The sequence below is a fragment of the Amphiura filiformis genome, chromosome 3, assembly GCF_039555335.1.
Source record: "Amphiura filiformis chromosome 3, Afil_fr2py, whole genome shotgun sequence".
Classification (NCBI taxonomy): domain Eukaryota; kingdom Metazoa; phylum Echinodermata; class Ophiuroidea; order Amphilepidida; family Amphiuridae; genus Amphiura; species Amphiura filiformis.
The window spans coordinates 45,421,311-45,437,392 of NC_092630.1; the positions used below are offsets into that span (position 1 = coordinate 45,421,311).

The window sequence follows — 16,082 nt, forward strand, 5'->3', positions numbered from 1 at the left end:
CTTGTGACGCACGATTGCATCTGCTAATCTGAAGAAGATTTGTTGAAATATTTTTAGATATGACATGGCAATTGCCTTCAACCCAGGGCCTTCAATAATTGGAATATTTGTATATATCTTTTTTCTACTGATTTCAACGTTACGGTGTGTTTTTATATAGTTGGGGCTTGATTTATATGTGAAATGTTATAGCACCCTCTATATATTCTATTGCAATCAAACAGGTTTGCTCAAAACAGGAAGCTACGGTAAATAGCATGCTCAGTCGCAATACGTCAGCCTGCATTCCTTTCAAGAAAAAAGACTTGAAACGTCTAGGTAACTTACGAGGCGCGTCAAAGGGATTATTAAAACTAAATTTTTCTTTTGCATACATAATGAGAATACAACGAGATAAAAACGAATCGCGGTCTCGTGCAGTGGTTCACCATGTGAAGACAGTTTGCCAAGGGAATGTATTTGACAGCAGACATAACCACACATACAACTCATCAGCTGGAGATGCCATGTGCTCCAACCTTAATTCAAATCAGACCAAACCGCTTTGTTGTTTTTATCATACTTGTAAACTGCGATCACTTATCAGTGCTTTCCTGCCAGTTACTATATGGAGTATATACCTGACTTTAGGATCATTGTTGTTTACTGCTTTAGAAGACCGAGGCAATGCTGAAAGACGAAATAGGATCGTACAATTGCAAAAGACATTTCCTGCCCAAATGACGAATCTTGCGACATTTTTGGTTAACAATTGTTCCGATAATGCAACGGACCATGTAAAGTTAGTGGAATCTATCTCCAAAGATGTTGTGGACTTCTTAAATAAAGCTGAATTTGGTCCACATACGAGATCGTGGGACTTTTTTGCTTCCTTAAGATTTTGCTTGACGGCTGTGTCGACCATAGGTAAGGTCTTAACACCCTATATTACAGCCATAATGTACGAACGTTTTAAATGAACATGGTGAATTTAGTTTAATTTTTTTGAAACCTGATTTTTTATTGTACTATGTTTACATATGTCCCAAATTACACTTAATTCCACATTGATCGCGTTTGTATTGTAGGACAACAAAACAATTTTGAATTAGGACATTAATTAAATTCCCAAAGAGTTCCACAGTTAAGTGACCATAATAGTAGTATAGGGATATTATCATATCAATAATTACATTAAGGCTTTAATGGTTAACTAATTATTTAACAGCATCTGTTGTTCTATTAGGGACCAAACCAAAACATCGATGAAGACATTAAAACGCGGGTATAAACGTAACAAGAATTAGCCAGAAGTGTGTCAAATTGAAAAGAGACATTAGATTCGCTTCCCTAACTAAACTAATATGTTTATAGGATTTCATCAATCAGTTCGTTGCATAAAGTCTTGTCACATCAGATTATTTGGATATTAGTCTCTCCTTTTCTCTCAATATCTCAATATCTCCCCTGCAGCCTCAATGTCATTATCTAAAAAAGGTTGATGACACTAGTGTTTTAGGAATATAAAGAAAGTCCTTGATTAGATGACTAGTAACCTGTCTCTCTCTAAAATATTTTAAAGCGATTGAAAACGTAATCTCCGTACAGCAATTATCAACACGAAAAAACGATTCACAAGGACTGAACATGCAAACAAATATATAATGACATGATCGATCAGCCGTGATGCCTATATTTAATATCAATCCACTGTAATCATCTACTCTCAAGGTAATCATGGTAATGCACAATATTCTATACTTTTATAAGCATGTTTTGGCTGCTCACTCATTGATTCTATTTCTATAATACGATGCAAAATGATTAAAGTAATAAAATTCATGGAGGAAAAGGCTTAAAAGTCAATTGGGTGAAACGGTTATTATGAATGCGAATTGCATTTAATAACAGCAAAACAAAATTACTGTAATGGTAAATAGAATGCACGCGATAGCAATTTGGGTTAGCTCAGCACACGTTACAAAATGCTGACTTGGTGTGCAACAACTTGTGTATTCAATGGCTCGACTCCGACGACTTGACTCGACTCGTTGCTTGAAATCACTCGTCTCAATTCGACTTTCAAAGACTCGACTCAACTTGAAACTCGGGCCCCTAATGACTCGACTACAAGTTTGGTACTCCAGTAGGCACATTAACGTCACTTTTATTTTTGAGTGCATCCCTTTCAAGTTTAAACTATTATTACTTGGATGGGCAAATTGTTTTTGCAATAAGATACGAATTGCTAAGAGGTTCATAAATATTATTAATACTTTCAAGTTTAAGATGTAATTGATATCCAAGATTGTTCAAAATGCAATTTTGGACGTCCACGTAACGGTATTTCGCGGTAGATTTACTAAGTCGTCGAATCACAGAGTCAGAAATCACAAGCAGCCAAACATCTTCAGCATATTATTTGTTTTGAGCCTCTTGGTCTTTGGGTCATGGCTCAAAACATGCCTAACCTTGAACGTCAAAGATTGCATCTTGTACGTTCATATCTTACGAGTCACTACTGTACTGAATTGCGAACAAAGCTGAAATGGCGACTTAAACATAAATTGACTTTTTATTTCCACCACAACTTCTTCAATTCAAAAGTATTTCGCGGTAGATTTACTAAGTCGTGGAATCACAGGGCCAGAAATCACAGGCAGCCAAACATCTTAAACTGCTAAAGTGAAAGCCTCACTTTTGGTTCAAATTCCTAGGGGAATTAGTCAAGGTTAAAATTTATCCATGTAAATTCTGTTCTGTCTGTCATTAAAGTAACAGGTGTATTGTCAGTTCTTCTGTGGAGAACTTGCCAGACGGAGCTTCCTGTTTAAGCGTATTATTTGTGTTGAGCCTCTTGGTCTTATATGGCTCAAAACACGCCTCATATGATTCAATGCATGTTACAAGATTTCTTTTTCACCATGTGTTCACGAAATTATCAGACATGGTGGTTACAGAATTTGTGAAGAATACACCATTCCAAACGATTGCTTCGCTATATGATGACTGATGACTGCTCATCGTGTGCTGCATAAAATATCATCACTACAATATCAAGTGCTTTGTTAACGCCCATTAGAAGGAAATTCATTAGAAAACAGTAATTTAATTCATTTCACGAGCAATGAAAATCATTAGGTCATTCGATTCTATTGAAATTGTCATGTCCTCATGCCAGTTTCCATAAAATTCTTAGCTTGTAAATACAAATGCATCTCAAGTTTAAAGGCAATGTTCTATGTGTGTTAAAAGGGGTGATTCTAGTGAAAAGGTCATGAAGAAGTATGGTTATATATTGTGTGTAACTTTTGACTTTACATGGATTCTTTTTCAAATCTGCGTTTTTATTGGCGTATGTATCAACGTGTATAATATGCAGCAATCATTTATTGAAAAAAAAACATTCCGGGGTTCCTCATTGGATACGTTACACACGTAAACACTAACGCTCGCACCCTTCACCATCACCACGCAAATCCATCCATCACCCACTCGAACTCCCACACCCACCCATCTCAGCCCCACGTACAAAAACATACACACATTACAATAAGCATTACATCAATTATAGATTCCAGGTGTGATCGCACTGCGCTAACACAAACAAGAAAAAACACGAAAATAAAAATAACAATAATTACGTGCATCACCACCAACAACAACCAAAACTACAAAAAATTACGATATGTATTTCGTTTTAGTGTTAATGATTGGTAAAGTGTGACTGCATTCACTAATCGTGAAAAGAATTGTCAAACTATTTTGGGATTTGTTTTCAATAATAAGAATATTTTTGCAATCCACTTACATTAATTTACTTATTTTTTTCGTGATGAGTTATGGAATTTTTTCAATTGGGGCTTGAGTTTTATCAGATTTTTTTTTATGTCCAATGTTATAGCACCCTCTATACCATGTTATAGCAATCGAACAGGTATGCCTCAATACAAAAAGGCTACGGAAGTAAATATCGTGCGGAGTCGCAATACGTCATGATGCATTAAAAAACAGAAATGCAGCAAACGCTTTTGCCCGCGCTTTTGCCGTGTTTAAACGTCTGGATAACTTATGAGGTGCGTCGAAGGTCTTCAGCATATTATTTGTTTTGAGCCTCTTGGTCTTTGGGTCATATATGGCTCAATACATGCCTAACCTTGAACGTCAAAGATTGCATTTGTACGTTCATGTCTTACGAGTCACTAATATACTGAATTGCGAACAAAGCTGAAATGGCGACTTAAACATAAATTTATTGACTTTTTATTCCCACCACAACTTCTTTAATTCAAAAGTATTTCGCGGTAGATTTACTAAGTCGTGGAATCACAGGGAATCACAAGCAGCCAAACATCTTAAACTGTTAAAGTGAAAGCCCCACTTTTGGTTCAAGTTCCTAGGGGAATTAGTCAAAGTTAAAATTTATCAATGTAAATTCTGCTCTGTCTGTCATCAAAGTAACAGGTGTATTGTTAGTTCTTCTGTGGAGAACTGGCCAGACGGAGCTTCCTGTTTAAGCGTATTACATGTATTTGTTTTGAGCCTCTTGGTCTTATATGGCTCCAAACACGCTTAACCTTGAACGCCAAAGATTGCATCTTGAACATTTCATGTTTTACGAGTTACTTGTAATATATTAAATAGCGAACAAAACTGAAATGGCGAATAGATTTTCCACCTGAAACATGTAACCATGACTCATGTGATTCAATACATGTTACAAGATTTCTTTTTCACCATGTGTTCACGAAATTATCAGACATGGTGTTTACAAAATTTGTGAAGAATACACCATTCCAAATGATTGCTTCGCTATATGATGACTGATGAATGCTCATCGTGTGCTGCATAAAATATCATCACTACAATATCAAGTGCTTTGTTAACGCCCAAATTCATTAGAAAACAGTAATTTAATTCATTTCACGAGCAATGAAAATCATTAGGTCATTCGATTCTATTGCAATTGTCATGTCCTCATGCCAGTTTCCGTGAAATTCGCTGCTTACAAATATTAATGTATCGCATCTCAAGTTTAAGGGTAATGTCCTATGTGTGTTAAAGGGGATGATTCTTGTGAAAAGGTCATGGAGAAGCATGGGCTATATTGAAAGTTTACATGGATTCTTTTTCAAATCCCCATTTTCATTGACGTATGTATCAAGGTGTACAAAATGTAGCGATCATTTATTGAACAAAAAAAAGACACACGTATACACTAACCAGGCTAACGCTCGCACCCCACCTACACCACAAAAATCCATCCATCACCAACACAAACTCCCTCCCACACACCCCCATACCAACCCACCCCAGCCCCACGTACAAAAACATACACACATTACAATAAGCATTACACCAATAACAATTAGCGTCGTTCCCAGATGAGATTGCATTGCGCTTTACACAAACAAGAAAAAACATAAAAATAAAAATAAAATAATTACGTGCATAAATGTAACTGCCATCAACAAAAACTCAAAAAAATCACGACAACAGCAATATGTATTCTGTTAATAATTGTTTAAGTGGGACTGCATTCACTAATCGTGAAACGGATAATTTTGTCAAACTACTTTGTGATAGGCTACGGCATGGCAATTGTCTTCAATAATGAGAATATTTTTGCAATATTCCACCTACATTAATTTATTTATCTTTTTTTTTCGACGTAAGTGATGAGTTACGGTATGTTTTCAATTGAAGCTTGAGTTTTATCAGAGATTTTTATGACCAATGTTATAGCACCCTCTATACCATGTTATAGCAATCGAACAGGTATGCCTCAATACAAAAAAAGCTACTGAAGTAAATACCACTGAATACCGTGCTGAGTCGCAATACGTCATGATGCATTAAAAAACAGAAGTGCAAACGCTTTTACCCGCGCTTTTGTCGTGTTTAAACGTCTGGCTAACTTATGAGGTGCATCGAAGGTATTAAAAAAGAATCGTATACATAATGACACTACAACAAGATAAAAACGAATCGCGGTCTCCTGCAGTGGTTCACCATGTAAACACAATTTGCCAAGGGAATGTATTTGGCAGTAAACAAAATCACACATTCAACTCATCAGGTGGAGATGACATGAATACCAACCTTAATTCAAATCAGACTTGTAAACTGCGATCACTCATCCGTGCTTTCCTGCCAGTTACTTTATGGACTATATACCTGGCGTTAGGATCTTTGATGTTTACTGCTTTAGAAGATCAGGGTAATGCTGAAAGACGAAATAAGATTGTTCAATTGCAGACGACATTTCCCGCTCATATGACGAATCTTGCGGCATTTTTGGAAAACAACTGTTCCGCTAATGCAACGGACCATGTAAAGTTAGTGGAATCTATCTCCAAAGATGTTGTGGACTTCTTAAATAAAGCCAAATATGGTCCAGATACGAGATCGTGGGACTTTTTTGCCTCCTTAAGATTTTGCTTGATGGCTGTCTCGACCATAGGTAAGGTCTTTAATCTCAGCCATAATGTACAATCTCTTAAAACGAATTAGGGTTAATTTTGGAAACCTGACTTTTGGGCATTATTTGTACTATGTTTACACATGTCCCAACTTACACGTAATTGGAATTAGTCCTTTTTTTCAGTGATGTTGCAATACTTTTGGCCAGTGTGTGTAGTTATACTTCAGAATTTGTAGACATTAAAACCTCATTCACTATCTGTCACCCAATGACCGCTAAATTTTTGCAGTACATACCGAATGGACACATAATAAATGGCTCCTTATCTTTTGAAGAAATCATACACTAATATAGACACCTGAAATCGTCGGGAAATCTTACTCTGCAGACTTGTAACAACACGACTCTAATGACTCAACTCGACGCTGCATTTTCTCGACTCGAGTTTCAAATCCGAAATGACTCGAGCTCAACTTCAGACTCGACAATTCAATGACATAAGTCGTGTGACTTGACTAGCTCGACTTGTAGGCATATTATGATAAATACACAAAAGAATATGGTTAAAATTGAGATCATTCAGCTTGTATTCAGCACATTTGTATCACAAATTAGTATTTGATTGTCTTGTTTATGGTTTCCTGAGCCATTATTGGCCATACTGTAAAATCAATTCATTCCTATAAAGGTCTCTGCACCTCGAGCAACTGTCACATTATCCTCGTACTGCCTGTTATGTATACCAATATTAGCAATAATTAAACTTTTGTTGTTGTTGTTGTTGTTGATTGTATGCAATTTATCATAAGAACAGAATATTTCTTTTTTTTTTCTTATGCTACATAGTAAATTTACATAATGCCTTTTTGGTGATGTATTGAATATCACCTGCAAAGCACAACTTGCATTCAAACTACCTGTAGAAATATGAATTTTATACATATTACAAATGCATAATATTTAATGACTCGATGTGTGGTGACTGCATATTGTGTTTTTAATTCGACTCGACTCGTTCCTTGAAATGACTCGACTAGACTTTCAGACCTAAAGACTCGACTCAACTCGAGTCTTGAGATGTACGCTACCCGACTCTAAATTCGAGCCCCTGATGACTCCGCGACTAGTTTCGCGAAATGAGCCCCAAATAACTCGACTACAAGTCTGATTACTACTCTGGTTTATGTCATTGGGATGGGCAGTATACTTTATATAGAAAAATATATGTTTCTGTATTTAAATAGAAAAATTTCTGTAGTGTGTACATGTTGCTTTATGTCCTTATTTCAACTGGGCATATAAACACATTTCAATGGCGAATGAATTATAGCTAACACATGACTACTCTGAGTATTTTGCTTTACGCAATGATATTGTGAATTTCAAGATAAGTTAAGATAAATCATCTAGTCTCTGAACTCTGACTATCATCACTACAACATCAAGTGCTTTGTAAACCCCCAATTAAAGAAAACAATGATTTAATTAATTTCATGAAAACCACAAGGTCATTCGATTCTATTCAAATGACATAAAATATTTCTTAACTATCAGTCATTATCTACATGGCAAAATTAATGTTCCATTACCAGCCTTAATGTAGATTTTCTTTAAATTTTAAATCTGCTACTATATATTCAAAATGCTGAAATAATACTAGTAGGCATATCACCTCAAAAATAATCGCAGCAGAAACACGTTATTTAATGTTCCTACATTATTGAGCTTTATTAAAGCATCGAAAATCAAAAAACAGAATTGAAATCGGTCAATGCATTGTGACGTAGTGTCAATTTAAAGATGCTCGTAGATGGAATGAAATCCTGCCACAAATGGCTGTAATGACAAATTTGGCACATTTCGAGATTTTGAAGGTATATTTGGACGCTTGCTTGAAAAAGCAGCGTTAATATAAATATCACATGTTAAATGCCTATCTTTCCTGACTTCGTTACAAAAATCTATCATTGAATAATTATAATAAATTACCCAAATATACTATTTTAGCAATTTCGGCCAATCTGCAGACAAATTAAATCTCAAAAAATGACTAAGTTCAGCTAATTAATATGCAAAATTGATGCCAATAGAAAACCGTACATGATATAAAGGTGCGGGTTTTTTGCACATATGTATGCAAAGTTCTTTCAATTGATAACAAAAAATACACAAAAAGTAATTAATTATGCAAATTAGGTAATTACAGCTAATTATGTATTTATGATTTTATTATGCAAATTAGGCATGAGTAATTTTAGTTTTTTTTTCAATATTTAATGAACGTCTGTTCATTCATCATAAATTTTTTAAGTATGATCCTGTTATGAGGTTGAATAATTTAATTAATTAGTTAATTATTTAAAAACAATACAAAAAAATAAAAAGTTTGACATTTTGACGGTGTCTGGAATATAATTTTAATTTTTACTGTAAACATGGTATGTGTCACCAGCGCACTGAATGGTCTATTGTTCTATTGTGTCCGATTTGAGCGCTGACATATTGGAAAATGTTGCCAATCAATATTCATGAGAGTGTACATTCAACGTCCAATTTTCGAAATTGGGTGACTTGTGCTTGGCAGGTGTAAAATACATCTGACTGGGCGTTTTAAATACGTAACGCATAAAGGCATTGACATCATCGAATGGCTGCCTATAGTGCTGTTAGTGTTAGGCCTATGTGTGTGTGGGGGCTGTGTTTAGTTTCTATTATAATTATTATAAGGCCTACATTTATTTGTCATTCCTTTCTTTTCCTTTCTCTGTATTTATTCTTTCCTTGCTAAAGTATCACTCCCTCTTCTTATCTCCCTTCCCTTCTCCATCCCCTCATACTTTTTTTTTTTTTTTCTCTCTTCCTCCAGCCCCCTCTCATTCTTCATGTCCCTCCTCCACCTCTTCCTCCCTCATCCCTCCCAAGACCTCTCACAAAAGAGCTGCCCCCCTTCAGTACGCCACTGTTTATGACATTCTCCGTCTTAAAATAAAATAAAATGTCAATTTGTGAAACAACTTTTATATAGGCCTATACCGGTATACTTATTATATGTTACACGTATACGTAGCTATTACCATTATACAGTAATAGACATGCACACATGGCAGCCTTGATCTGAATCATTCAGCAAGCGCATTCAATTTATTTAAATGAAGCACCTACAGTCAGTGGGGTCACAACGAACTGCATCAGCGGCTAATGTGTGCCTTTTGAGCTTACGGCTACTCAATTACAGTTACACCCTTGAGTGGTATGACAACAAAAGGTACTTTTCGTTATAGTAAGCGCTTTCACGCGACTTTCGTTTGATCACTTATTGACAGTAGTCTGCTAGGTAAAGCGTTAATACGCTGTCGGGTCAGCTTACCGATTTAATGGTGGAAGCCCTTTGTCCCAAACAAAAGGTACCTTTCGATGAATAGCTTGTCAGATTTCAAATCGGCACAAGTGTACAATGCGTTACATAACACTGGCCAACAAAATTTAACTTTTTTTCTGGTGACTTGGATTTAAGAGTTGTTTTTAACTAATTTGGGGTCGCTGATTTCAAATATGGCATCAGTTTTTCCCTATCAGGTCAAGTTTTTTTCTATGACAAATGGTGAAATTTCATATATTACTATTTAGAACACGTATGTTTTATAAGTAAGGACAGGATGAGTTATACTTTTTGCCTTTGCCATGTTTGTCTTAAAATATTGTACATGATACATGATGACTGATAAATACAGCTTTTAAGCTTTTAAAATAGCAGACAATCATACCTTCCCATGATGCTTTGCACCACATAATGGAGCTCTGAAACACATGGAATCTTGTATATTTCTACATGATTTATAGTCATAGAGTGAAAATTTGACGTGATATGCTATATTTGAAATCGGCGACCCAAAATTACCTAAAAACAACTCTCAAACCAAAGTCACCAAAAACTGTGTTGGGCAGTGTAATCTATTGCCTCTCCATTCTTCATAGCTCCATGTGTGTCACCATTACTCAAAGCCAAGTCCGAAAAGTAAAAATTAAAATTCAGTTGCAATGAGACTTTAAATTAACATTTTGTAATCTGAATTAACATGGGAGGACAATCAGTAAAAGCAATAGCCATTTTACTGCACCGCGTATACAAACATAGTATGGCCTTGGACACACACAATGGCTTAGTGCTATTGTGGTTTGGAAAATTACTCCCTAAAAATATCATTGATTAATGTTTTGCTTCAACTAGTTTTAGGGAAGTGTTTCATTCGTTGTCGACGGAATTAATTTACATGCTAAGAAAGATTAGTATTTCAGCTAAATGGTGGTAGTTCCTTTACTTCAATAGGCCTATATTTACTGATTTATGAGCGATCTTCAAAAATCCATAAAAACAGTCAGTAGCTCTTAAACAAAACAATTTTTAATTTTTGAGGACCCGATGTTAGCCTCGGAAAGGCTTCACACACCATATATTAAAAATTTAAACAATTTGGATAAATGAAGCATATGAAGAAATTCATTTAATGACATGGATGTTTTCTAAAATTGGCCAAATTTGAAGCGCGCCCTTTTCAATTCACTGTTATGCGTACATTATGGCTTTAACCAAATTATTTTGATTATTATACGTCCAACTAAGTTTTTAGTTTATTACTCAACAGTATGCTTCGACTATATTTATTAATGCGTATTTGTAAATGCGCACGTGACCCATGGGCACGAGATACAAAGACCAGCAAGCATGACCAAATCCTCATGCCATTGACGCATATACAGAAAAGGATAGGAACTCTTTAGATCAATATCATCAAATTTAAGTATTAATTGAATAGCAAAATCATTACACAAGGGGGGATTCCGAATTTGTAATATGTTATTAAAAAAACATTTTGAAAGTATTTATCGACGGAAACGTTTACAATATAATCACAAATTTGGAAAAAAAATAGACAAATTTGCTGCACAGTAATCTCTTGTGTTTACCGCCTTTGCATTCAAATGTACAGGAAGGTCACTTTGAGACTTACTGTCTACAAGCTGTTATGGCAGCGCGTAGGTGGTCACGTGCGTATTTATAAATACGTATTTATAAATATTGTCGAAGCATACTGCTCACTGAGTACATTAACGTGATATGAATGTTTTACAACATCATTATTTTCCAGTGCTAATTGATAGGAAATGAGAGCCATTCTGTCGTTTGACATTAAATATATCTCTTAATTATAAAAAGGGCTACAGTGTCACTTTATGGTGTATATCATTCAGCAACAACGGATATTCCTGTCAATGATTGGCGAACATACACTGATTGTATGTGAAGCTTTACTCATTAATACCTCCAATATAATTCAATATAGACAATAGTTTTACACCCATAGGTTAACTCGGTTCAACATGTTAAATTAATTAAATTGAAATGTTTCAAATTGAAAGTGAAAGTACGTGCGCCAACATGGCAGACATGCTAATTCAAATATTAGGAACTCATCTGCAGAAATAGTTTCACTACCTTAATTTCAGGTATTCCTGCATCATTACCATTACTGATTCATCACCATTTTATATGTGATGTTCCTCTAAAACAATTGTACAAACCGCAATTATTTTTGATTTGTTTTCATCACATTATAAATTCCATAACATCATATCATTTTCTATTTCTGTCTTTACTACATTACTCTATGCATTAGTTTTTGATTCATAATGTAGTACACTAATCAAATCGGGATATTTCTCACTACGATATTTCATATAATGTTATAGCCATGTGTTTTTAATTTTAACATTGTACTGTTGCAATTCTTTGTCAACTTCGCAGCCAAAAAATGTTCAATAATAGTCTACTTCATTACAAATTTCACACTTTTTACTTTCCTATTTTATGAAAAAGATTTTTGTTGTATAAATATTGCTGGACATTTTGCCAAATCTAGCTCCAATTGAATTCCAGTGTTTTTATATTTCTTTTCCCAAAGGTTTTGACATATTATTTTATATTGGTTTAGTCGACATATTTGATATCATAGCTTACCTATATGAATGTGTGATACAATTCATTAATGCAACAAAGAAATTCCATCACAAAACTATATCCTCTTTAGTACCATTGTATTTTATTTTTACATCCCGTTAAAATTGCTTGCTTCAGAGCTAAATGTTGTAAACACTGCCTGGCTGTAAACACCTACATTATCTTTTAACCCACTCTTTGAAATAAAATGCCTTACATCTGCTAATTATACAAATATTGTTCGGAATAACTTCATCTCCCCGACTTTGCACTGCACTTGGTCTTTGTCTTGAGTAAATTTCGGTAAAACATGGACATCTCAATTATTGACTTACTGTAACGAATTGTTTTGCTATTGTTTAAGCAGAGACGAATTTATGGTCTTTTCTGATTTTACTCAGTGTTTTGTCTTCTATTATTGTCTTGTATAAAAGGGCATAGGAAATGTCATTTTGGGGATGCCATCAGTTTGACAGTACACTGTATTCGTACTGTCAAATGCATCTCTAAATACGAATTAATTGCTTATCGTTCTAGCTGTCAAATCGTAAATAGATTCATAAACAATCGGATGATTTTGTTGTAAATTTACATTGTTTCCCAATGTAAGAAAGGCAAACGCACAAATAACCTCTCGGCTGTGTGTTACACAATTTTGTGCATTTTTAATGAAAGAGATGTGATGTTCCTCTCAAACAATTGCACATACCGCAAATTATTTTTATATATATTTTATTTTACTTGCTTTGTTTGATTTCATCACATTATAAATTAACAAATTTCATTACATCGTATCATTTTCTATTTCTGTCTTTACTAATTACTACAATACACATAAGTTTTTGATTCATTGTTTTTGGTACACTAGTCAAATCGGGATATTTCCCACTACGATATTTTATATAATATCAAATGTTTCTGCACGGTAATAGCCAACAAAAATTATATCTGATTATGTGCTTTTAATTTTAATATTGTAATGTTGCAATTTTTTGTCAACTTCTTTCCATATCTTCTTAATTTGCAGCAAAAAAATAAATGCTCAATAAAGTCCACTTCGTTACAAATTTCAATTTTGTGCAATTTTTAATGAAAGAGAATAATATCTTGATTATTAGCTCTTACTATAACAACAACCAAACACCCGCGACGACAACAGCTACGATAGATAACATAGATAAAGGTAAACGATATTCAACCATCCCTTCAGGCATGCATAATTTAACTTTTAGAATAGCAACGCAACGAATTGCGTGCGTTAATTGCTAATTTAAATTATAGCGATGTACAATCATGTGTATATCAAACAATATTTTCAATGGGAAGCTGATTGCCAAGGAAAAGAAGCCCTCCAAAAGTCGGTATCAATCGGTATCTGTCAAGGTATTTTTTAAATACATTTATAACGCGCCTTTCCATTGATTAAAACGCATTGGTAATTTACCGGGTAACATACCGTAATTCATCGTAAAATTCGGTAAAATAAAATTGTTAATGGCTGGGGTAAAGGCAAACTTAAAGTACAGGTAACTGGAGAGAGGAAGCGACGAGGAATCCCAAATCACAGCGCCAGATAATGACCGCGCCACCAAGAACGAATGTGCATATATTTTGGAAGGTCCATGTTTGTTTTAAATTTGGGGCGTTTTTTTCCGAAATTTGATATTTTGGTGATATTTCAAGAAAGCGACATGCCAACGACAAATCTTTGGGCACATACTTCGTTATTGTTAATACAACTCTTTCAGCACACCTACGTTAAAATTCGTTTAGGTGATTTAGTAATATTATAAATTTTGTGATAGTTAATTTGGAATTAACGCTGATATCTTGTTATGCTCCTTTTAGAATTTCTGTCTGATCGTCGGCTTTTGCAAATAACAAAATGCAGATTGGCTCTGAATAAATATCGTATTTCTCTCGGTGGGTCTTTGCATGATATAATTACTTTGGATTCCGTGTAATAACCTAAAATTTACCTCTGAATTAAGGGTTCAAGGCTGCTTTCGGAAAAGCTGTGGCCTTCGGTGCTGTATTAATATCTCAAAAAACTGCACGAGTGGCGACCACGTTTTATACTTCCCGCATTAATGATTGCGTCTACGCCTAATACTATACTTCTCTGTAAACGTTGATTTTAAAGTGATTGGTTGCATGTCAATGAACTCTATAATTTTTATATTTATTTAGTAAGTATGGCTTCTATATTTATTTGACCCCGAGTAGGATGTAATGGATGGGTGGCCAAGCGGTCTAAGGCATTGTAATTGATATCTTTGATGCTCTGATCGTCGCTGGTTCGAAACCTTATTATTTCATCTTTTTTCTAATATGCTGCTTTCTACTATGCTACAGGACGCCCTCAACACCGATTTGAAGGTGTCAAAGGAAGAGATCTCTGCGACTGCAAGGTCAAACTCCAAGTTGTTCCAAACTTAGTTTCTGCACCCAGGTTATTAGTAAATCGGTTGACTGAAAATACCCAGTGTATTTTGCCTATATGCATTGATATGCTTAGCCTTTTAACTTGGTAAACAACTGCATTGACCTTGCTCACAAATCAGTAAAGTCTATTATAATCATGTGATTGGCTGGGGCTGGACTAAATATTCCTTGTCATATGAAGCAGGATTAGATTAGATTTATATAAAGTTTACTTTTATATAAAGGCATACAAACCTGGGTATGAGATATTAGGAATTATTTCCTATCCTCTTAACCACAGAGTTGGCGGGCTACAATAGCTATTTAAGGCACAGTGTATGTAAGGAATAAAATATGCATATGAGATATGCATGTGGGTCCAAGCCGGGGGTCCAAGCTGGGTAAAAGTTCACTTTGTGAACAAAAAAGGCCAAAAGTCAATTTGCAAAATTTTACTTGTGATTTGAGATTCGCAATTACTAAAGCGTGCATGGATTGATGGTTAAATCAGCAATGTTAATTATATATATATATATATGAAGAGCTTATTTCCAACAAGTCCACAACCACATGTTTTACTTTGACAAGTTTGACATTAGCAACAATGAGTTGTACCATCAACAAGCCATTATTTACCACAACAATGCTGGTTAAAAAATATGCGGACTATTGTTCTTATTTGGGAATCAAAGGTCTCACACAGTATTGTTACTATGCATCCATTCACTGTTTGCTTTGTAATGGCGCTCCAACGGACATTATAATAACTATAGAATCACAACCCATTGCAATATCGCACAGATAAATCAGAAACATGTGTTTGTGAACTTAACACGGTTTGGAAATAAGCTTTTCGTATATGAAAGCATAGTTACTTCTTTTGTGGAAGGAAGATGTTACAATGCGTATTACGTAATGCTATTCAATAGATCATGAGTCACATTACGAGTGGAATTTACAGATATCGTATCACCATTTTGAGAATTTATGCCACTTTGTAAGATTTATTGTAGGCGGCTGTGTGCAAGTTTGCAGATTTTGTATGTGTTTTTGTATTCTGATTAAATTTTTTTAAACATAATACCGTTTAACTTGATATCAGTAAACCAGCTGTGTAGAATTCATCGAGCTGCACCCAGGTAAAAAACGTCAAATGAAAACCTACCCTTCTAAATAAATCCATTTTGTAATTATATGAAATTGCAGGCACGTGTGTGCATTTTATGCAACTTTGCAGAGTTTTGCTTCGTTTTTACATTC

The 16,082-nt window shown here is 34.8% G+C and overlaps 1 protein-coding gene across 2 annotated transcripts in view; it reads left to right on the top strand.

Moving 5' to 3' along the window:
• Window positions 1–287: 287 nt before the first annotated feature.
• Window positions 288–16,082, top strand: part of LOC140148597 (potassium channel subfamily K member 18-like) — a 93,300-nt gene continuing 77,505 nt past the window's right edge. The window contains exon 1 of one of the 2 annotated variants that reach the window (XM_072170606.1): window positions 288–906. In XM_072170606.1, coding sequence (XP_072026707.1) covers window positions 378–906 — 529 coding nt within the window. In that variant the 5' untranslated portion in view covers window positions 288–377. Of the gene's footprint in view, window positions 907–5,881; window positions 6,443–16,082 lie in introns of those variants that run through there. The other variant, XM_072170607.1, reaches the window with a different exon arrangement.